This window comes from Ailuropoda melanoleuca, chromosome 1 (assembly GCF_002007445.2).
Source record: "Ailuropoda melanoleuca isolate Jingjing chromosome 1, ASM200744v2, whole genome shotgun sequence".
Taxonomy (NCBI): domain Eukaryota; kingdom Metazoa; phylum Chordata; class Mammalia; order Carnivora; family Ursidae; genus Ailuropoda; species Ailuropoda melanoleuca.
The window spans coordinates 1,955,910-1,977,260 of record NC_048218.1 but is presented as its reverse complement, the minus strand read 5'-3'; the positions used below and the strand labels follow the sequence as shown (position 1 = coordinate 1,977,260).

The window sequence follows — 21,351 nt, the reverse complement described above, 5'->3', positions numbered from 1 at the left end:
AACCACAGACGCCCCAGACAGAAACCCCCTGCCAGGCACCCAGCGGCCTGCTCTGGGCCCCGGGCAGTTTGAAACCTGCTGGCCTGCGTGCAGCCTCCCCTTCAAGGGGAGCGCCGTCTCCCGGGCACTGTCGCCCCATCTGGGTGCTTGCACACGGCGCGCAAGTCACCCCTCTGCTCGCACAGGGACGGACACGTTACAGAGACTGGGTCCCCATCACCCGGAGTGGGGGCGGAGGGAACCTCCTTTCCTGTTCCAGCCACATCAGCACCAGCGGCTACTGGCTCAGACGCCACGCCGCTCCCCGGACCGTGGAGGCATCATCAGCTGATGGGGGGGGCACTAGGATGGCCCCCCAGCCTGCAGCACTACCAGTCAGGGCCTGCGCGTCAGAGCAAGGCCCGCAGCCCTCCCCACGGGTGTCTTCCCCCACCCAGCTGCCTCTCCCTCGGCCGCACCTGGATCCGACCCGCCCCGGGCCTCTCCCCGCCCCTGCACAACCCTCTGCACCCCGTGGGCTCTTGAATTGGCAGAGAGAAGAGGACGGTGCGTTCTCCAGCCCTGCTGGTCCCACAAAATGCCCCCGTGGTGGCCGGCGGCGGTGGGGGCCGGCTGATGCAAAGCCGCTCTGAGGGCTGCCCCATTCTGGAAGTCGGCCGTGGCGGAGTCTACCCCACAACTGGGTCAGAGAACTGACAGGGGAAACGCACGTGAGCAATGGCCCTCACCTTCACAACCACGACATCAAGGTCACGTCTGTCCCCAGGAAACGCCTGCTTCCAGATCGGACTTGGAAGGATATTTATTAGGGACCGTGGCAGCCAAGCCAGCCTCAGGAAGAGCTAAGCCCAGGTGGCCCCCTATGCAGGCCGGCAGGCACCTGGGCCCCGCGGAGGAGGCACCCAGCACGGTGGCCGACGCCCTTCCTGCTCTCTGCCAGGGCGCCCTCCACACCGAGGGCTTGGCTTCCTCAGGCGGGCCTGAGCTTCCTGGGACACAGCCCGCATGTCGGGACTCAGCCGGGGTCCAGAGGCGGCGTGGCTGCGGCAGGTACCCCATATCTCCCGGTGCTTGGGCACGGGGTCACGGGAGGAAGGCGTGGCAGCTCGGCTGGCGGTCACCCCACGTCCTCCTGCAGCTCCTGCCTGTGCAGGGCCTGGAGCCGGCTGACCACGGTCTGGTGCACGGCCTCCAGCCCCTCGGCGTCCAGCTCCCGCAGCAGCAGCAGGACGGCGGTCAGCACATTGCTCTGGGGGCAGAGAGTCACTGGCTGAGCGCTCCCACCCTGATGGGGATATCGCGGCGAGCGGCCTGCCACGCAACCCAGGGCAGAATGGACAGACTCAGGCAGACGGAGCTGCAGCTGAGTGCAGGAACTGCCCAGAGAGGCTAAGCAACTGGCCCTCCGTCACACAGCAGGGATGAGAAGGGGCTGAGTGGCCCAGGACAGCGCTCAGGAACATGTGATCATACACACACACACACACACACGTGCGCGCACTTATGCGTGTTATGCGTGTGCATGGGGTTTCTGTCCGCTCTGGCGCAAGAGAGGACTGTGCACGTGGGAGCCACTCGAGCTGGCTCTTCTTGTGAGGTGACAGGAGAGCTGGGTGTGAGCTGAGGCACACGGCAGCAATGTGACATCTGCTCAGGTCACACCGGGGCTCGGCAACAGAGGCCCTGCCCGCCCCACGGCGCTAACCCCCAAGGGTCCTGCTCCCCCCGCACCCCTATACCGGCATGGCCTCCCTGGCCATCTACATCCTCCCACTCAGTCTTGCAGGACCTTCTGTGGGAGGACCGAGCCACAATGCACATTCAACGTAGAGCCAGGGCCTTCCTTTCTGTGGCCGGAAGGAGCTGTGCCCGCTCCAGTGGGTTCGATGATTTTCGGTTTGCGTGTATGGCAGGCACCGAGCTGGATAAGTGACTCAGTCTCAGGGCCACCCCCCACCCCTGGTGCTCTGCAGAGGAGGGAGCTTTGGGCCTCGCCCTGCCGGCAGAGGCTGACCTGCTCCGGGGGTGGTGTAGGGGGGCGCCTCCTGAAAGGTGCTGGGGAAGCATGTGCATGGACCTCGCAGGAGACGGTGACCTGTGCAGGGAACGGGCCACAGGCCCAGTTACGGCTGCCTAGACTGGCCTACAGCCTGCAGTCACTTCCGTCAGCGGCTCTCGGGGGACGCTTTTCCCAGAGGGCAGGCTGGCCCTCCCCAAGGACAGGGCCTCCGTCCATCCCCCTCCGTGCCTCCCACAAGCTTTTAAGTTCCTCAAGGGGATGCTGGCAGCACCCAGGCCCGACTGTGGAGCCCTTCCCGTGTGAGTCTCGCTGGTCCCATGGCTCTAGTCGGGCCCTGCAGCCGGGGGTTGGGAGCAGGCTTTTCAGGTCAGGGGCCTCCCTTAACGACGCCGGCTCTGCTCAGGCTGCCCCCCTCCCATCAGGAGGCAAGTCCCCACTGGGCCAAGCTAATGGTGGTGACACCGTTCTTTTGGCCAACAACTGGCTCACACTCAGGATGTAAGCAATTCCAGCTGATGAAGCCGGTCCTGCTGGCTGGGGGATCCACAGGGAATCTGCTCTTCCTGTCCCATGAGGTCACACATGGGAAGAAACGGCCCCTGTTCTCTTGGGTGTGAGGCAGGATCAGACAGCCAACCCAGTGACCAAGAGGGGAACAAGCCCCAGGACAGACTAGAATATGACATAGGAGGCAGACACTTGGAAAGATCCAGCATCTTTGACGGAGCTGCCCACATAACCCACTTCTTGAATCTGTTACTCCTTAGGGACCAACAGGAGCTGCGGTGCCACGGAAGCTGCCCCACCAGGACAGGGGGGCCTCCCTGCCAGCAGTGCCCCACCGCAGCTCCAGGTGCCCCCGGAGCTGCCTTCCCGCCCCCGGGCCAGACACCAAGAGGACCCAGGCTTCCTCCTGCAGCTCAGCCTGCTTGGCCGGCACGATCCAGCCCCTGAGTGCTGCGCCGAGTTGCCAGTGGGCTGCTGGGGTGGGGGGTGTCTCCTCTCTCCCCGGGATGGACCCAGGCCCGTGCTGTGCCGAGCTGCCTGCAGGCTGCGGGGTGGGGGGTGTCTCCTCTCTCCCGGGGTGGGACCCAGGCCCGTGCTGTGCCGAGCTGCCTGCAGGCTGCGGGGTGGGGGGTGTCTCCTCTCTCCCGGGGTGGACCCAGGCCCGTGCTGTGCCGAGCTGCCTGCAGGCTGCGGGGTGGGGAGTGTCTCCTCTCTCCCGGGGCTGCTACTGCTCTGCTGGCGCAGAAGGCCCCTCTAATGCATCACTTCCAGCGCAGGTCAGAGCCAGCTTCCCGCTCTCTGGGGCCCGGCTCGGTGAGTCCCCGGGTGTCCGCAGCCTGTCCCCCCACCCGCACTCTCCACGTTCTGGGCAGAGGGAGTGGCGGCCGCCTCCAGCCAGGGCTGTCTCCATCACACTCACCCTGTTCTTGGGACTGCTTGCGGCGTCCCTCTGGGAGAAGGAAGGAAACCGGTCCCGGGAATGTGGCTTCAGGCCGAGCTGGCTCTGGACGCTGCAGGTAGGAGGGGGAGCACAGGGCGGGTGAGGCCTGACCTGCTCGGGGCCCTGTTTCTGACCCCAGAGCCTCAGAGCACAGTGAGGAAGGCAAACTGCTGCTTGGTGACGTTGCTTCTGGAGGAAGGGAGCACTGCACGGGCGGGATGAAGGATTTCTGGCCTAGCACATCTCTCTGGCCCCCCAGGAGCCCCCTCGCTGCAACTGGGCTCCCACCAGGGTTGGGGGCACTGAACACACAAATGGGAACACAGAGCGGTGGGCAGCAACCGGACGGCCTCCTGCACTGACGGCAAACAGAACAGCTGGCTTGGCTGCCAAGCAGACGCAGCCTCACAGCTCCACTGGGCTCGACTATTTCTACAACATTCCCTGTGCTCCACAGCCGCTCAGAAACATCTGTGAGAGTCTGCAGTCTGCCCCCAGAGGCTGCTTCAGCCACGTCTGCAGTGCTGTGGGCAGGGAGGGCCCCTCCTCAGGGCCACACACTCCTCCCTGCCCCACGGCAGCTCAGCTGGCCACGGCCATGTGGCTTTCCCAAGGGGGACTGCAGTGCTGGGCCCAGCAGTGCCCACAGGCCTGCTGGCCCACGTCACCCGCCCCACCTCCAGGCTGCTCCAGCCATGAGGGCCAGCTCCATACCCACACAAGCCCCGGGCCCCGAGCCTTCCAGACGCAGAGCTGAAAGCGGGCTGGGGGTGACTGAGAGCCACAGATGGCAAAGAACCACCACGGGCAGCTCCTTTCCCTCCGTCCCCAGGAAGGTCCACCGACTCCACAGGAGGACCCCAGGGGCAGGCCCTCAGCCCCCGCCCCCGCCAGGCTCACCTGGTCTCCTCTTCGCCACAGCTCAGCGAGGCCTCCTGGGTCTCAGCAGCAGTGTCCGTGGCGCTCAGGGCGTAGGACAGCTCAGGCCCGCCGTTCCCCGTGCCCTCTCCGCTGGGGGCTGTGACCTCCTCTCCCTCCATCAATGCGCGGGACAGCTCCTCCTCGGTCACGGCTTCGGGGGGGGGGGCAACAGCATGAGAGAAGACTCACCCCTACAGAAGCCCCCCGGACCGCGGTTCTGCCATCGCGGCCACGCCCGACACATCTGCTGTAGACAAGAGGTGTGCGTCTGTCCGCCCGGCTGGCCAGCCCCTCGAGAGCAGGGCTGGGATCCGCCTGTCACCTCTCTGTCCTGGCACGTGCTGAACATATCTGAATTCCAGCCCCCACTACAAGCAAGTGCTCATAAAATGCCGAATTAAGGCCAGTGTTAAAAAGGAACAGAGTACACAGTGTGAGTCTGTCTCACTCCCATATGGCTTCATTTCTCTGCGCTAACTGATATTACACTCATTTTCTGGGGGAAAGAGCTGTGCACGCGTGGCCAGGGACTGGTGCAGCCGTGCCAGTGGCCTCGCAGAACCCAGCACAGCCCCTGGAGAACGGGTGGGGAAGGAGTGGGTCAGAGCTGCAGGGAGGCGCCCTCGGGCCTCCAACAGGAAGAGGCAAACAGTAGGGGACCAGCGCTGGGAGGGCAGGGGGCCATGGGGGCGCCCTGATCTGTGTAGGGCCATGGGGGGCCAGCACGGATGCTGCCAGCCCGCCCAGACCCGCTCACATGCTCGCCAGGCCACTCGAAGCGTCTGGAGCAGAGTCCTAAGCAGGAACAAAGCAGAGGCAGCAACCGTGCGTCCAGACAGGAGGCGGGTGGGGAGTGCGAGGCCACCCTCGATCCCGAGCCCTGCGTGGGGCCGTGCCTGGGGCGTCACTATCCGGTCACACTCTTGAAACGAGGAGCAGCCCGGGGGACAGGGCGGGCGCCCCTGTGCATCTGGAAGGACCAGGAACGCGCAGGGTGTGGGCGGCGCTGACGCCTACCCTGGTTGTCCAGCTTCTGCAGGTGCGGCAGGTTGCGCAGGACGGTCATGCGGTAGAGGTGGGGGTCGGTGCCGCAGCACGGGTTCTCCGCCAGCCAGAGCACGCGCAGGCGCGGCAGGCCTTTGAGGTAGAAAAGCTCCGCCAGGCTGGGGATGCGGTTCTTCCGCAAATAGAGCTCGCTCAGCTGCCGGCACTGGCTCACCGGCTCCAGCGTGGACACGCTGTTGACGCTGCACGGGGACGGCACGGTTAGCACCCCGCCGCTGAGGGTGGCACCCCACCACACCACGCCTCTTGGCTCAGCTGCGAACACGGGCGAAGAGCACCCCCGGGTCGGGCCCATCTGCCGTCTCCTTGGAAGGGGGTCAGAACCGGCAGGAGCGAGTGAAGGTCAACAAGACCCCTCCCAGCCCCCCCGCCCCGGGGCAAAGGGGACAGTGTAAGGACGAAAAGCCCCTCGGGAGGGAAACACGAGCAGCGTCCTGGCCTCCTGCTCAGCTCGGGCCTCGTGGGGTCAACTGGAAGTTGGAGGTCTCACTTTCCCTCGCAGGATGGGAACCCGGCCACCAAGGAACGTCCCTGTGCCCCGAAGTTGGCAGCGGCCGGAAGAACCCACAGCAAACACAGCAAGCAAGCTCCACGTCAGGCAGGACTGAGCGCCCAACTTCCCCAACCCCACGCTTAGGGAGAAATAGAGTATGTGGGTTTAAATTTTGCTCCTCAGAACTGTGAACACTCTGAGACAGAAAATCGTCCGGGCCTCCAGGCAGAGACCCTCCAGGTTTACATGGACACAAGCAGAAAACCTTTCCACCTCCACGAAGGCAGAAGGACCGCGAACGCGTGCTCAGCTCGAGGGCAGGTGCCCAGGACTGCGATGCCCAATGGGAGCCCCACGCAGGCCGGGACAGTCCTCCTCCGCAGACCTGGGGACACTGAGGCCCCCTGCACGCTGGAGGGCATGGCGGGGGGGGCACTCCAAGCAATGCTGCCCAAAGGGCCAGACCTATCTAGAACATTCTCTGCTGGAGGCTGCACTGGTGTGGGCAGCCACATCCTAATTCCTCCCTAGGGACGGCACTGCAGCGGCGGTCCCACTTAGTAATGCGGTTGCCAGTGTGCAGCATTGCGCTTGGCACACGGCTTGCTTCACTCGAGAGCCGGGCATGCAGCGGACACCACTGCACCCAGAGCAGGACTTAGGCTTTGCCATCTCCAAGTCTGAGGAAGCTGTCCGAGGCACAGGCTGGGGTGTACTGTGAAGGCCTGAGCCTGTGCCCAGCCTGCCATCCTCTGGCTGGTCCACTGGGCTAACTGTCGCTGCATGAGTATGTGTCCCCCCAAACTCCTACGGGGAAACCTAACCCCCAAGGTGATGGAGTTTGGAGGGGCCGGGGAGCCCTCATCCTGCACCAGTGCCCTCACGGAAGAGCCCCCGAGCTCCCTCACCCTTCCCCCACGCAAGGCCCCAGTGGGAAGAGGGCTCCCCAGACACTGAAAATGCCAACACCTTCATCTTCGACTTGCAGCTCCAGGCACACGAGACACAACGTCTACCGTCCACAGGCTGCCCAGTCTGCAGGATTCTGTGACAGCGGCCAGAACAGACGGAAACAGTCCACCTACAGGGGAGGCTCTGAGACCCAAGGGAAGTGACTGCACTCCAGGAAAGGACTTGGTGCCCCGCGTTCATGCAGCGAGCTACACTTGGGTTCCAACGCAGCCAGCCACGCAGGCATGGGACACCTGAGCTCCACCAACAGCACTGGGCCTCCCGTCCTTTCTCTGAGCTGTGAGCATGACAGATCCTGCAGCTCAGGGAGGCCCAGCGACTTGCCCCAAATCCCCCCAAGCAGGGCAGAGCCAGGGCTCGAGCTATACCTATCTTCAGGAATGAAAGGCAATCCATTTATTCGTCAGGGAAGGCTCTCTGGGCTCAAATCTCAGCGTCACTGATAATCCTAACAAGTCAATGACACACAGGCAGCTGACACGTGCACGCTCGCCAAGCACTCTGTTTCCCCACCTGCACCCACTCCTCGCTGCCCGTACGTGGGCAGGTGCTGGTGCTATGTCTGTATTACAGAGAGGGAAACTGAGGCCCAGAGAGCTGAGCCTTACCCAAGGTGGGAGAGCCAGCATCTGGCAAGCAGTGGTGACTCCCAGGCTCCCTCCTTCAGTCCCCAGGGGACAGGAGGGAGTTCAAGGGCAGAGGACGATGCTCCCTCCCCCAGCTCTCCAAACTGTCCAGCTGCCAGAAATCCTAACGGCCGCATTTGGTTCGTGCACGGTTTCCCTAGTCTGTTAAGATGCCAACACCCCTGGCAGAGGTAGCTATCATCAACGAAAGACCATGTGACACCGAGACGTGGGCAGAGCTCCTGGCAGCGCCAGAACGAGACGGCAGAAGTGGTGGGGGCGCTGGGGGCAGACATGGCCGCCATCACGTGGGGGCTGCTACCCACAATCACAGTGAGGGTGGGCAAGGACACAGCAGCGTGCTCGAGCGGGACAGCCAGGTACCGCTCCAGACGGGCAGGCAGACCAGCCCCGTGACAGAGCACAGCAGGCGCACAGATACCTGAGGGTGATCACTTCCAGGCTGGGCATCTCCCGGCAGATGGAGACCTAGGAAGGAAAGGAGGCTGATGGGGCACGCTCCGCCGGGCACTCCCCGCCAGCCCAACGCAGACTCGGGGCGCGCCACACACGGCCCCGCCTCCCCCGCCGAACCAGAGCCGCGCCCTCGCCTCACTGGGGCTGCCACACGCGAGAGCACATGGGCTCTGCATGATACTCAGTTTACTGCGCTGTCCTCGGGTTCCCTTCACCCGAAGCAGAAACATGCACACTCTCTCAGTGCCATCAAACGCAGCCAGAATCCCTACCCTCGATGCCCTCAGAAGACGTTCGGGTAAGGGGACCTCTGTGGCCGCTAGGCTGGACAGAGAACCTTTGTCTTGCTGTCCCTGAGGCACAGGGAGAGGGCTTGGCCAACAGAGAGACAGGATTGAGACTGGATCTCACACCATTTTAATACTGTCAATTCAGGGGAACAGACCAACAAGGTGCTTGGCTTGGTCCACAACGGCTCCCTAACCTGTGAGGCCCATGTGCGGGGCCGTCCCCAAGTGTCTCTGCACCTGCCACGCCAGGCATCGAGCCAGACGAGGCCCTTGACCTCAACAGGCTCACGGGCTGCTCAGAATGCTTCACATGTGCAAAGGATTTGTTTTCTGTTACGGTAGCATTTTTGCTCTTTTAGGGTTGGTTTGGCTGCGCGGATGTGCTGCGTTTTGGTTATAACAGGAGGTGGAGTCAGCTTTTCCGGATAGCCCAGTGTCTCAGCGGCATTTCCGGCTCTGGTTTCAAGGAAAGGTACAGTTCGAGTGACAAAAGTAAGAAAGAAAGAAAAGACAGGTACACGATCCCTGTCTAAGTCAAGGACATTCATTCTAGGAGCAAGAGAAAGGGAAAGAAATCTGTTCACAGACCCACAGCTCAGTGCAGGGCTCTTCTCCCTGACCCCCATCCTGGGCCCCATCCCCTCCTGCCACGCCCTGGAGGTGGCAGGGAGCACAGCACTGGATCCCAGCAAGAGCAGGAGCTGGAAGTGAGCAGCCTCAGTGACCCGCAGCCCAGGAACCAGTGAGAAAAGCCTCCCAGCACAGCACACTTCTCCTGAAGTAAGGCCGGCCCTCTGGCATTCCTCCCCAGCTGAACTTTGGATCTGCTCCCTCCTCCGTGACACCTGGAACATGGAGCATCTCATTGGCAGGAGAACACTTAAAGGAACTTGGAAAGAAACCCAGGCATTTGGAATATCTCTTTCCTTCGTTGTTCCACATTACAAAACTGCTAAATGAACCAAGTACCAGATTAGGGGCTGAACTGAATGTGTACAGTTCTGCAAATTTAGAGATCCTCTTGGGGAACAGGATACAATTTTGGGACCAGAGAGCATTGGGAGATGACCAGCGTAATACTTACATCTGTGAGGCGGCTGCCCCTAGGGAAAGGAAAGACATACGTACTTTAATTTTGTTAAAGTTGAGTAAAAAAAATATTAGAAACAAAAATTCCAAAAATTAACGACAAACGTCTACAAACTAAAACTCTATGATATCAATGACAAAGTCAGGGACAGCCTGTCCAGATGACGGACAAAGGTGTCAAAACTTGTTGCAGGACTATTTGCAACAAAGCTCTCTACGCTCAGGGCTTGAGGGACGCTTCTCAGACTGCGGAGCGGGAGAGCCGGTCCACTTGGAGGACACAAAGATCCGCTCATTCCCAGGCTGTGGCGAGGCGCGACAATGTCCCTCACTGATGTAAGTGAACAAGCAAGTCCTTGTGAGGGGCCAAGTTCAAAGGCTGAACATGCAGCTCACGAAACAAACGCTGGAGAGCCTGAATCAGGGCCCTTGTCTCTCTCTGCTCAGACAAAGCCTGGCCACCTCATGCAAAACAAAGAGCAGCGTTATTGGGAACAAGTGTCAGGGCCAAATGTCAGAAGTGCCACAGGCAGAGCTCTCTGCAGTCCATCTGCCGACACTTCCCGGGAGGAAGGCCGGGCTCGGGACTGAGCTCCCCACACCCCAGCTCCACTGCCCAGTGTACAGGGATGCGTGAAGCCTTGAGTCCCCAGTGAACACCTGAAGATCTTTCCGGAGTTCCTGAAGTGCGTCCGTCCTTCCTCGGCCCAGCCAGACCTGGCCGCGGACCCACAAGCTCCTGTATCCTGTCCTGTCGCCTCCCCCAGACAGTGAGGCACCTGGGGACAGCCCTTCCCCGGCAGGACTCAGTCACAGACTCTGGAGTCTCAGCTCTCTATCTTCCCCACTAGGACCCGTGCTAATCACCTCCATCTCCCACCTTATTAGTAGGCTTGGCTCCCAATGACCCGCAATGTCAGAAAACAGACCCTTCCAGAAAGGAACCGTTTGCCTCACTGATGCTATCTAGAAGGCCGACAGGGAGACTTCAAGACAATCCCCACTGTTTCAAGCAAAGACAGCATGTTTGGAGCCTGCGTCTGAAACACAACCCAGAGCGGGTAAACATTCTGGAAAGATCTTTGGCAATGGCCACCTGGGTTTGTGCAGCACCTCCCGCCGGCTGTGGGGCCCTGGCGCCTGCTCCCTTCCACCCCGAACCGCCCTGTGGCTCCTCCGCAGGCCCCTCCCGCCCCCCAGCCCAGAGCGGAGGTGCGGGTCCGGGGCCGCTCCGCCTGGGCACGAGCGCCGGACGGCGGGGACGGCCCCGGCCTCTGCGTCCTCACCAGCAGTTGAGCTTCCGCACGCTGTGCAGCTCCGAGGCCTTGGCCCGGGACAGNGCGGACCGGATGAGGACCTTCTTCCCGACCGAGCTCCCGAGCCCGCGAGCCCCCGCAGTCCCGAACTCCCCAGCCCCGATCCCTCGAGGACCCCAGCCCCCAGCCTTTGAGCCCCCGAGCCCCGAACCCCCAAGCCTGGAGGATAGAGGTGACAGTTTCTTGACTCCCTGAGTAACCGCGATTTAAACTGTTGGATAAACTATCGGGGACAGTCCTAGGGCTGTGTAGATTCCCTCCCTCCCCTTGAACATGTAAGGAAAGGTGGCCTTACAAGTATTAAGCCTTTTAGAAATCAAAGGTTATCAGGGGTGCAGATTACATTGACCGGCATTTGGGATCTCGGAGCTGGTAGAGGTGACAAGACCCCGCTTGAGTCGTCCTCCTCTGATAGCTTTTCCACTAAGCCCCTGTCCCGCCTGTGGCCTGCCCAGCCCGGTCTCAGCAAAGCCTGCTGAGTTGCGTCCACCCCTGATGTCTGATCACCCCCATTAGCTGATTAAGTTCCTCATCCCCCAAGTGGCGTCTGATCATCTTGGCCTGCCTTTAGCAAGACTCCCTCCCCGTGACATCTCAGTACTTTTCCATCCACTGCCCCCCCCCAACCCTGCTCCTTGGCTGTAAACCCCACTTGTCCTCTTTGTATTTGGAGTCGAAGCCAGCCTCTCTCCCTTATTGCAGTAGTCTTGAATAAAGTCTGCCTTACTGTTTGAAGGGGTGTCAGAATAATGTTTTCTTGAACAGAGGTCAGACAGAGGTTTCTTTCCCAGGGCACCTGAGATTGGTGGAGGACCAGGCTGGACAAGGGCCCTGTGACATGATGAGACGTGGAGATTGAATGGGAGAGAGCAGGATTTTACTGCAGGATCTCCCGTCCCACTCAGCCCTGCCCCTTGTATTACAAAGACAACATGGGAATTTCACACACAGTAGTTTAACAGTTGCTGTTGCTTTGAGTTGTGTCCTCGTGCTGTATTTTGCCAGGCCATGGGCCACGGCGTGCCATGAGTGGTTTATCAGTCAGATTCTTGTTCTGAGCTCTCTTACCAAGGCATGGGTGAGGGGGCCCCCCAAAACAGTGTGTGAGTCTCCTTAGGCAACAGAGAACTTTGGTGTTCTTCGAAGAGAAAGAAGACTCACAAACACGGCCAGTCAGAGCTCTCAAACTGGCTTTGGTAGCAGCCCCTGGGGACCTGTCCAGGTCTCAGGGCAGGACAGAACATCTCTCATGGTGGAATCCTGCAGTCACAGAAAGCCAAGGTTCGGGTAGTGGCTTGCAGGGGCACTGTGGGGCCATCCCACGGAAGAAACAGTTCAGGAATAGGATGGTCAGGAGGCTGGGGAATGCGGGAGGGTGCTCAGGGCGGCCATGATTGAGTCAGCGTAAGATTTGGGGGCATAGGGGTTTCAGAGCAGCGCATTCTGAGTTCTTAGCCTTCAAGCAGGCAGAGAATGATGTAACCAATGAGGCTTGACCTAAGAGCAATGTAGACACGAGTTCAGCCTCACTGAGAGTGGCAGGAAGCTTCCAGGAGGCCCAGGCTATGGGAGCTTGCAGAGGGCTTTTGGCTGTCGCAACTTGAAAGCCACATCAGGTGACAGGGACAAAGCAGGGGCTGCCAGGGCTGTGAAGAGCAGGCTGAGCCGAGGGGTGTGTAGAAGTATCCAGAGAGTCCGCCCACGCCGTGGACGACGGTGCTGCCAGCAGACAGAAGCAATGTCCGCAGAAACTGGTTCTGGGGGAGACTGAGCAGGCTCGTGGCTGTATGTTGTATCTTGTGGCTGTGGGCCGGTGGCTGATGGGAAGAGGGCTTGGGAGTTGCTGGCCCTGCTGGCCCCCCCCCGGCTGAGGTGGCCCCTCCCCCTCCTACCCGGACCGGTATGGTCCAGGCAAAGGGACCAGTCCAGGTGGGGTGTGAGCCATGCCAGGTAGGGCTGTGAGACAGACCCCGGCTCTCAAGACAGGGCTGCACCCGGAGGGTTTTCTGTAGCTGATAGGGGTGATAGGGGAAAGAGGTGTGGAGACCCTGCAGGTCTGCCTGGAGTAGGTCAAGGCCCTCAGGTTCAGGGTGTGTGGATTTCCCTGCGCCAATCACTGGGGAACAGGAAGCACTCGTCCCTGAGTCCAGGCAGCCTGGGCCTCTGGCGGGAGACCTCTCAGATGAAGGGGAGGGGCGGCACCTGTCGGGCACCCGCACAGAGGGAAAGGGGGCAAACTGTGCTTACAGCTCTCTAGCCTCTGGGGGCCTCTTCAGCCCCTGCCACCTCTGTTTGGCTGTTCAAAAGGGTGACTGGGGTGTGAGCCAGTTGACAATCCCGGTGACTCAGGTGACACTTGTAAGGTGAGGATTTGATAAGTAGAATTGTGGTGGTTTGGGTTGTGTCACGGCGCATTCCCAGAATTCCCTTCCCTGTGTAGCTCGAGGCAGGACTGAACTCCAGGACATTCACATGCACTTTGGAAGGTGGAAGAGGAGCAGAGAAGGCCGTCCTGCGCAGAAGTGGAGAGATGGACGGAGGCAGAAGAATGGGGTTGGGGGTCAGGGGTCTTCCCCGAAGTGTGTCTCTTCTGCCCGACAGCCGCCCTACCCGCCACCAGCATCCTTTGTTGCAAACTCATGGTGGCAGAGCTCTGAAGGGGCCACTGCTTTCCACGGACCTCTCCATCCACCCCCTTGTGGTCCCACTTGCAGAGCTGGACCTGCCCAGCTCCCCAGCTTCCCTGCAAGCTCCCTCCTCGGCACCTGCCTCCCTGCCTGGGGAGGGCTGCTTATTGCCCCCCTGCATTTCTCCGGGTTTTCCTGGATTTCCATGTCCCTAGCTCCCTTCCACAATTGTGTAAAGCTGTGACACATTTCGTATTTCCTCATGCTCCAAGAAGTGAACCTGACAGGCAGAAATGCAACATAAACTTGCTTAAACCGAAAACGAAACGTTGGTTCATGTGACCGAGAAGCCAAGGGGAGTGGCTTCAAGTGGGGCTGAATCCAGGACCTCAGTCTTCATTACCACCCTCCCAGCCCTCAGTTGCCCACGTCGGATGCCGTCTACTCTCTGCTCAAGTCCAGCAGCAAGAAAGCTTTTTCTCAGTGACTTGGGTGCATGTTTGGGTACCGGCCTGGCATTGCCCTGTGCTACCGTGACCCCACACTACGCCTGGCTCTGCAAGGAAGACTGCTGGCCTGAGCCACATGCCCGAGGTGCACGATGGGAGGACGGGAGGGGAGGTGACCCAGAGGAACATCCGAGAAAAAGAGAACCCGCTGCTTCGGGCTGGTGGGTGCTGCGGGGAAGATGACAGCCCGAATGCACTTTGCCTTTGGCTGGCCACCACATCCTTCCTCGTGTCCCCTGCGCACACTTCCTTATTCCTGGGGAAACTCCCCTCTCTCAGCGGTCTGTCTGGGGTCTGCTCACAGGGTGGTCATGCAGCTGGTGCCCTGGGGTTGTCATGGTGGCCCTGGGTACAAGAGCACAGTCTCCTTCCTCCACCCCCCTTCCCTCTAGTTCTAGCCGAGCTGAGTTCTGAACTTCGTTTCCGCCAGTACAGTATGCCAGGCCTGCGTGGCTCTCCCAGAACTCCCGCAAGCTGCCTTTCTGGTACCCACAGCGACAGCGCCTACTCCTTAGGGCTCTTTGAAGTCCTCGGGCTGGAGGGGGATGGGAGGGCCTTCCAGGGGCTGGAAGTGCGGTCATCTCTCTGCCTGGGTCCTGGGGCCCTGTGCAGTTTTGGGGATGGCACTCCTCCAGCAGGGGTGACCAGGACCCAGGGTAGGGGCCTGCTATCCTCTCTACAGCCCAACAGCTCAGGATTCTTCTGGGAGCCTGCCCCACAGCGGGTAGGGACTGAGGCGCAGGGGAAAGTTTGGGGCACTTGGGCTGGACCGTGGGGCAGAGAGGAAGGTCCTGGGGTGTGGAGGGTGGAACGTCCTCTAGGCATGAGTTCTGCTTCTCCGATGGCAGCAGAAACTCACTAGCTAACAAGGTGACCCCGGGGTGGACCGTCCCCAGGCCTGCCTGCTCTCCTCCTGCCCAGTTATGTTGGGGACTCACCCCCTCTGTATTTCAGCCACTCTGCCTCCAGACTGCTCTCAGCTGAGACCCTCCCAGAAACCAGCCCTCTGCAGGGGAGCTGCCCCGCCCCAGGGCATGGGCCCTGGCCTATCACTGGTGGGGGCTCCAGAGGCAGACCCCTGGGGCTTAGGTGCACAGCTGGAGGGCCACCGGCCTCAGAGCTCCCCGTGGGCCCCACTCCCGGGAGAGCACAGGACTCGGCCTGGCCCGGAGCTGCTGCCCAGTCTTCCGGGGGTGCTGTCCAGCACTCCCTGCTGTGGGGAGTCACCCGCTGGTGTGGGGGGGGCTGCCTCTCACGAGTACTGCTGAGGGCAACAAGCTGCTGTCTGTGCTCTCCTCGATGCCCTGGGAGGGAGACTGCACGCTGGGCCCGCTGGCCACGGTGTTCTGACCACACAGGGCCTAGGTGATGACCCAGACCTGCCCCAGGCTCTGCCCCAGCTTCCCCTTCCCTCCGTCTGCCCTCCCCCGGTTCCACCATCGAACCTTTCCAGCTGTATCGGTTATCCGTGGCTGCATAACAAACAGCCCCAGATGTAGCAACTCACAACTGTAGACGTTACCATCTTACCGCTCCCAAGGGGTGGGGGTCTGGGAGCCGCTGGGGGCCTGGCTTGGGGCCTCTGCAGAGGTCGAGCTGTGGGTCGGGGCTGCCACCTCTGGTGACCCGAGTGGGGTTTTCCAAGCTTGTTCACGAGGCTGTGGGCAGGAAGCTTCACTGTTACCACATGGCCTCTGGAGAGTGAGTGATGAGAGAGGGGGAGAGATTCAACACAAGCTCAGGGACGGAAGCCTGGGCACTGTAGCCTATCACCTTGGAGACGACCCGCCGTCCCTCATGCACAGGGGACAGCAAGGCAGGACCAGTGGGGGCCCCCTTGAGCCGCTGCCCCATGCCAGGCACTGCCCTCAACTCCACATGGCTCTGGGCTCCTAAGCTGGGGGTGCCCTGAGCCACCCCGCCAGAGGATCCTGTGGGAAACAGCTTCTCCCCGGCTTCTGGGTGTGCTGGGGCCACAGCCCTCAGGTGCAGGCTCCTTGGGGTGGCCTTCCAGGGTCCACCCCCTCCAGTGACGTACTGATCAATGTGGGGCATCAAGGGCTAGCCCCTCACTCGACTTGGGGGCCTCTGGGGTGCAGGCAGCCTGCTGTGTGGGCCATACAGGGGTGGGGGGAGGGTAATAAGCCTCAGTAGGAAAATCACCATGCAGACCCCACAGTGTTCTGGAGCAAGGCTGTGCCATCTGAGTGGGGGCTGTCCACACTTCGGAAGCCCTGGTAGATACTGTGACCAGGCAGCCAGCCCCATCGTGCCTGGGTGTGCATGAGGCCCGAGGTGGACCAGCTCCCCTGACGGAGCACCTGCTTCTCTGCTCTGTGGGGGAGCGGACGAATGCTGACATTAGCGTATGTGTGGAATCATGGCTGGAATGGCCTGATGCTCTGGTGGGGGCCCAGGGGGAGGAAGACTGGAAAACCAGAGGCAAGGGGATCTGGAAGAGACGCTGGAAGTGGGCAGCAGGGCGGAGATCCTCCTACCCCCCGTTAAGGCCCACCAGGGCATCCACCGTGGACGAGGCGCTGGACAGCTTGGGAGGGAAAGTCCTTAGCAAGTTGGTGTCCATCGGCATCTGTCCTGAGCCGGGTCTGGCCTGTGAGTGGATCAGGAAGGGCACAGCCACAGAGGCCCAGGCAGAGGCCACGTACCACTGCAAGGAACAGGACAGCAATGCCTTCCCACAGAACGAACACATTCTGGGTCTGAGCTTGCCCTTCCTGCCTGTGGAGCCTCAGCCAGCACTGTGGTCTGAGGGCCCATGGTGGTTTGACCCACCAGCACAGGGTCCCAAAAAACATTGTGTCAGAGAAAGGGAACTGCTTCCCAGCCAGGAGGCCCTTCAAGGTCTGTCCCCTGCTTTTGCCTCCCCTCATCTCCTGCCATAGTCCCCCGGCACACTCTGCTGGCCATAGTGGCCTTCCTGTTGTTCCTCAAACACACAGACTTGAGTTCACCTCAGGGCCTTTGCACCTGCTCTTCCCTGACATTGACTCCCCTTATTCCCCAGCTCCTGCCCTGCTGAGTTCCTCAGATTTTATGACACACAACCTGAAGCTGTCGATGCCACTCTCCCGTAGAGACCTGGGCTCCCGTTCTTCCGGAGCCCTTGCCCCTAAACAGGATCTGGGCACCGTAAGGCTCCGGGAGATGCCTGGGGATGGGCTGAGCAAGATGAATGCTGGGTCTGCAGGTGCCTTTGGACCCTGTCAGGGGTCCTTGGAATGGTTCTTCGTTTCCCTGAGTCACAGATCCCTCATCAGGGAATGGGGATGAGAAGGTTTCCTGGCACGTCACATTGTGAGGACCGCAAATGTGCGTGGGGCGCGTGGTGTGGTTCTTGGCATGGAGGGTGCACGCTAAGTGAATAAACCTTGCTGACCCCTCTGCTGGAGGGTGCCCCCGGCTGGCGCTGAGAGAGGTCAGGAAGGACGGGCTGCAGGCATGTTTCAGATCCGCGAGGCTCACCACAGAAAGAAGAGCGGCCTGTGTGTTCATCTCATGCGGTGACCGGAGAGGTCCTGTGGGGCCCGGGGTCATCTCCAGCTCGGTCCCCATCACTGTTTGCTCAGAAACACTCAGGCTGCTCTGGCTCTCGGGGAGGGCTGCAGAGACCAGGTGGGCCGAGGCCACGCTCCTTACTTGCAGAGTATCCACCCACGCACCGTGGCTCCCAGTTCACCTTCGCATCTCATGGGGAGTCTTTTTCCAGGAGCGTTTGGGAGTGCAGCTGGTCTGTCGACCTCAGACACGAAGAGGTGAAGGAAAACAACGGTGTCCCCAGCAGGAAGCCCACCTCTCTCCGTGCTTGCTCTAGACCAGGGGTCTGCAAACGCAGCCGCTGCCTGTTTTTGTCAATAAAGTTTTATTGGCACACAGCCACCACCCATCCATTTACCTGCGGCCAGTGGCTGCTTTCCGGCTGCAGGGGCCAGAGTTGAGCAATTAAGAGGAGATCCTGGGCCGAAAAGGCCTGAAATCTTTACCAGGTGGCCGGACAGAAGTTTGCAGCCCCTGCCCTAGACCCTGGCCGTGTTGTCTCCCCGGCCCTCGGAGCCGTGCCAGGAGCCCGCAGCAGAGCCGCTCTGCTCCTGTGCATTATTCATGACCAGAGCAAGCCGATGCCAAGCGGTCAGGCTGCTCCCTTTTTCACGGATTGCGGTTTTCTTTTTGCTGCTGGAGCTTTTTATCTCAGGCATGTTGTCCATGTCGGAAAAAGTCCTCTGCTTTGCATTTCCTTTATCTGAACTTGAGACAATGCACAATCAACATCACTCACCCTTGCCGGGCTCCTGCTTTATGGTCAAATGCCTTTTTATTTTTATGGGAAGGATGTTTCGTAAGTGCTCTTGCAATGGCGTCCCGGCAGATGGAACGTGGCCTTCTTGTGAAATGTGTGGTTTCTCTTTAGAAGGGAAGGAGCCACATGGGGGACAGCACGGGCACCGATGTCGGGTCAGCAGCCCATTCGTGAATGACTTCCCCTCAGCCGACATTCCCACAGAGTCCCTGGGATACTTGGAAGCAAACGGCAGTCTGTCCGTGCCGCCCGCCCGACTCGGCAATCGCGTCTGTGTCATGAAATATTAACACACGCCCGTGCACGCGCACACACACACACACGCACACTGTGTGCTTTTAGTCCATGAGATGGCTCGCAGGCACGATGGCACCCAGGGAAGGAGCGGTGGACGGGGCTCTGGACACAGCCGCACACGCTGGTGGGTCTCTGCTTCCTCTGCTGGTTGCCTGGGGCCTGAGACCCCTCTCCAGGGCCGGCAGCTATCCAATGCCTGAGCTGGTGGGCTCGGAGTGCCGCAGTGACAGGCGGGCTGGCCTCCGCAGGTGAGTCTCAGGCCCACGGCGGCCACGCTCACTGCTGTCCGCTCTCTGCCTCCGCGGTGCTCACCGCTTCGGGGAGCAGGTCTGTCAGCGCCCTGAGAAATCCCTCAAGTGCCGGCCTACACGACCGGCTCTGGTGGGTTCTGACACCTCTGAGCTGCACAGAGACCTCCAGAGGGTGGGACAGTGAGACGGGGTCCCGTGGACCCACAGCACTGCGGCTGGTTCCGTCGTGGAGACGCAGGGGCAGATAAAGGCCAGGGGCCTTCCAGTACAGGATGTGGCGGGCAGGAATCTGGACACTAGGTCAGCACAGCCAGGGGAGGAAGTGAGGAGGGTGGCCAGTCAGCCAGGGGTCAGCTGGCAGTCCCCCGCCCCTTGGTCAGAGAGGCCCAGGGCCTGGGAGTGGCTGTGGGACACTGTGGGCTGGTGGCTGGGAAGGAGAGGGCAGTGGCCTTTGTGAGGTGAGAGCCCTGTGGGGGTAGTGTGGACCTTTAGGAAAGCTGCCATCAGCTTTTTTTTTGGTGGGGGGGGGTCAGAATTCCTTGTCGTTCCTCCAGTCAGGAGGACTGAGAAGGGCCAGGGCAACCAGGGTGGAGTTCAGACATCTGTGGGGCCCCGTGGCCGGCACCTGCCACATGGGTGCTCTGTGGTTCGAGCTTTCAGGCTCTTCCTGCCCCCCTGGGTCCTGCCTTCCTGGGAATGACCTCCAGGCTTTGGGTCCTGCCAGGAGGGCTGGGGTAAGGGTAGCATCTGGAAGCTTGGTGGAGGAGGATCTGAGGCCTGTAGGGAGGTGGCTCACCCAGCCCCAGGCCCACTTGGGTCTCCTGCCCTGCCTACCACCTGTGCCCCCCACCCCCATCTCCCCTCCCAGCCCAGCGCGGTTCAGGGCTTGGGGAGAATTGCTGCCCGCCAGCCTTTCAAGGAGAAGCTGGCCCCTCGGGAGGCAAGCACCTGCCTAAAAGCCGGGTCTAGGGGTCTCTGGGAAGGCGGAACCCCGCAGCAGGGCTTCTCGGAGCCCCCATGTCCTTGGCTCTCTTGCTGGCGCGGGACTCTGCAGGCTGAGCTCTCTGGGCCAGTGACGCAGAGCGTGCTGCGGGCGGCGGGGACTGCGCGGGGCGCACGCTCAGCCTGAGATGCGGGCGGCCTCGCGGGGCCAGCTGGCGGTCCTGCACAGCGGCGCAAGTGAGGCGGGGACAGGGACCCGCTCCCAGCAGGTACGCACTCCCTTGCCGGGATGGACAACACCCGGGTGCGGAGACAGGTAGCAGGACTGGCGCGGGCGGGGGGGGAGGGGAGCGTGCGCGGGTTGGGAGGAGGGTATCCCAGGATCCAAGGGCGCGGATCGGGCTGCAGGCACTAGCAGAGTGCAGGCTAGGGCGCGTGCGCCGCCGGGTGCAGGGACCTAGGTGCCCGCCGGGGTGCTGGTGCGGGCGCGGGGTTGAGGGCAAGCTCCAGGGAGGGGATGCAGGCCTGGGCGCGGGCAGGAGCGTGGAGTGCAGGGACCCAGGCTGCAGGCGGGGTGCGGGCCCCCGCTGGGCTGCGGCAAGGCCGGGGAGGTCTGTGGGGGGCGACTTACCGGCCTGGGAGAGCTGCAACTTGGCCCATCTGGGAGTTAGGCTCTGACCACAACTTCCCCACCCCCATCCCGCAAGACCACGGGGCCCAGGGCTGTTGGCTGGCACTTCCTTCTTCCCTCATCTAGTGTATGGCTGTTTTTAGTCTTCGAAGTGTTTTCACAGCCTGGATTTCAGAGGACGCTGACCTGGGGAGCTGCAGGGAGTAGGTACACGGTCTAGAAAGAGAAGTAGAGAGGCGGGTGGTGGGGCCCCCTGGCCAGCCTGTCCTCATAGCCTCACTGATGAAGTCTGCTGGTTGAGCCTTTGGGGCTGGAGTGGGTGGGTGTGAGGAGGAGACCCTGTTTCGGTGAGTTCCCACGGTCCTGGCCCCAGGTGGCCGCTATAAGCCTTGGTCCTCAGTACTTTCACTCCGTTTGGACCTGGTGTCTCCTCCCGATGCCGCCAGGGGCACCGTCTTTCAGGGCACCCTCTGGACTGTGGGAGCCGGGGGATGAGGGGTGCTGCTGTGGGGCTCCCTCCCCGTGCGACAGCTTCTCATTCCGTCTGGGGGCTGGTACCAAATGACATTTATAGAGGTGCTTTTTTTGTATTTCAGAAACATTTATATAGCTACCCTGATTCCGTATGTTTATTAGAATTAGTGTTTATACCATGATGTTCTACTTTTCAGTCCATTGATTGTGTTTGGGATGTTTTCCTACCTTTTAAGGAAACACTTCCAAACTTGCAGCAAAGTGAAGTTTTACCGTGAGCACCTACACATGCGGTTCATGCGACGGTACGTGCAGGCCGTGCGCTGACACCGTTTGTGTTGTCCCACGTCCCCGCGCCTGCCTTCTTGGAAGTCCTTCCCTTCAAAGCGTTCTTAACACACCCTGTGCCGTTGCACATGGAGAATCAGACTGCGAACCAGGGTGACCACAGCTGCTTTCGGGGGAAATGTGAAGAAAGACTGATGGGCGGATTTGGGGGAGAACCTCAGAGAAGGCTGGAGGGGGGACTCTGTAAGGTCACGGTCAGCCCTGGGCTTCCAGACTCTTCCAGGGCTCAGACTGTGGGGTG

General features: G+C 61.1%; 3 protein-coding genes across 21 annotated transcripts in view; 1 reads left to right on the top strand and 2 right to left on the bottom strand.

The window, feature by feature from the left end:
- Positions 1–980: 980 nt before the first annotated feature.
- CFAP410 (cilia and flagella associated protein 410) lies at positions 981–10,741 on the bottom strand. Its single transcript, XM_019806599.2, has 6 exons — positions 10,687–10,741; positions 7,987–8,033; positions 5,406–5,635; positions 4,368–4,539; positions 3,447–3,537; positions 981–1,249 (listed from the first exon to the last, which is right to left on the bottom strand). The coding sequence occupies exons 2-6, from the start codon at positions 8,013–8,015 to the stop codon at positions 1,118–1,120; spliced, it is 654 nt and encodes a 217-aa protein (XP_019662158.2). The 5' UTR covers positions 8,016–8,033; positions 10,687–10,741; the 3' UTR covers positions 981–1,117.
- An 836-nt stretch (positions 10,742–11,577) lies between these two features.
- Positions 11,578–20,408, bottom strand: LOC105240533. Of its 6 annotated transcripts, XM_011233169.3 has the most exons (4): positions 16,919–18,496; positions 15,383–15,546; positions 12,964–13,228; positions 11,578–12,533 (listed from the first exon to the last, which is right to left on the bottom strand). In XM_011233169.3, the coding sequence occupies exons 1-3, from the start codon at positions 17,423–17,425 to the stop codon at positions 12,970–12,972; spliced, it is 930 nt and encodes a 309-aa protein (XP_011231471.2). In that variant the 5' UTR covers positions 17,426–18,496; the 3' UTR covers positions 11,578–12,533; positions 12,964–12,969. The 6 variants fall into 6 exon arrangements, 2 of the variants coding, with proteins under 2 accessions (XP_011231471.2, XP_011231470.2); XM_011233168.3 differs by having other exon boundaries at positions 11,578–13,228; XR_004623517.1 differs by lacking the exon at positions 16,919–18,496 and adding an exon at positions 20,289–20,408 and having other exon boundaries at positions 11,578–15,510.
- The window catches only part of TRPM2 (transient receptor potential cation channel subfamily M member 2), a 60,117-nt gene continuing 57,339 nt past the window's right edge, over positions 18,574–21,351 (top strand). For 8 of the 14 annotated variants that reach the window (XR_004623488.1, XR_004623489.1, XR_859525.3 and 5 more), the window contains exon 1: positions 19,053–19,173. The gene's annotated coding sequence lies outside the window, so the exon portion shown is untranslated. Of the gene's footprint in view, positions 18,713–19,052; positions 19,174–19,788; positions 19,927–20,390; positions 20,496–20,998; positions 21,068–21,351 lie in introns of those variants that run through there. The other 6 variants (XM_034654690.1, XM_034654696.1, XM_034654669.1 and 3 more) reach the window with 6 other exon arrangements.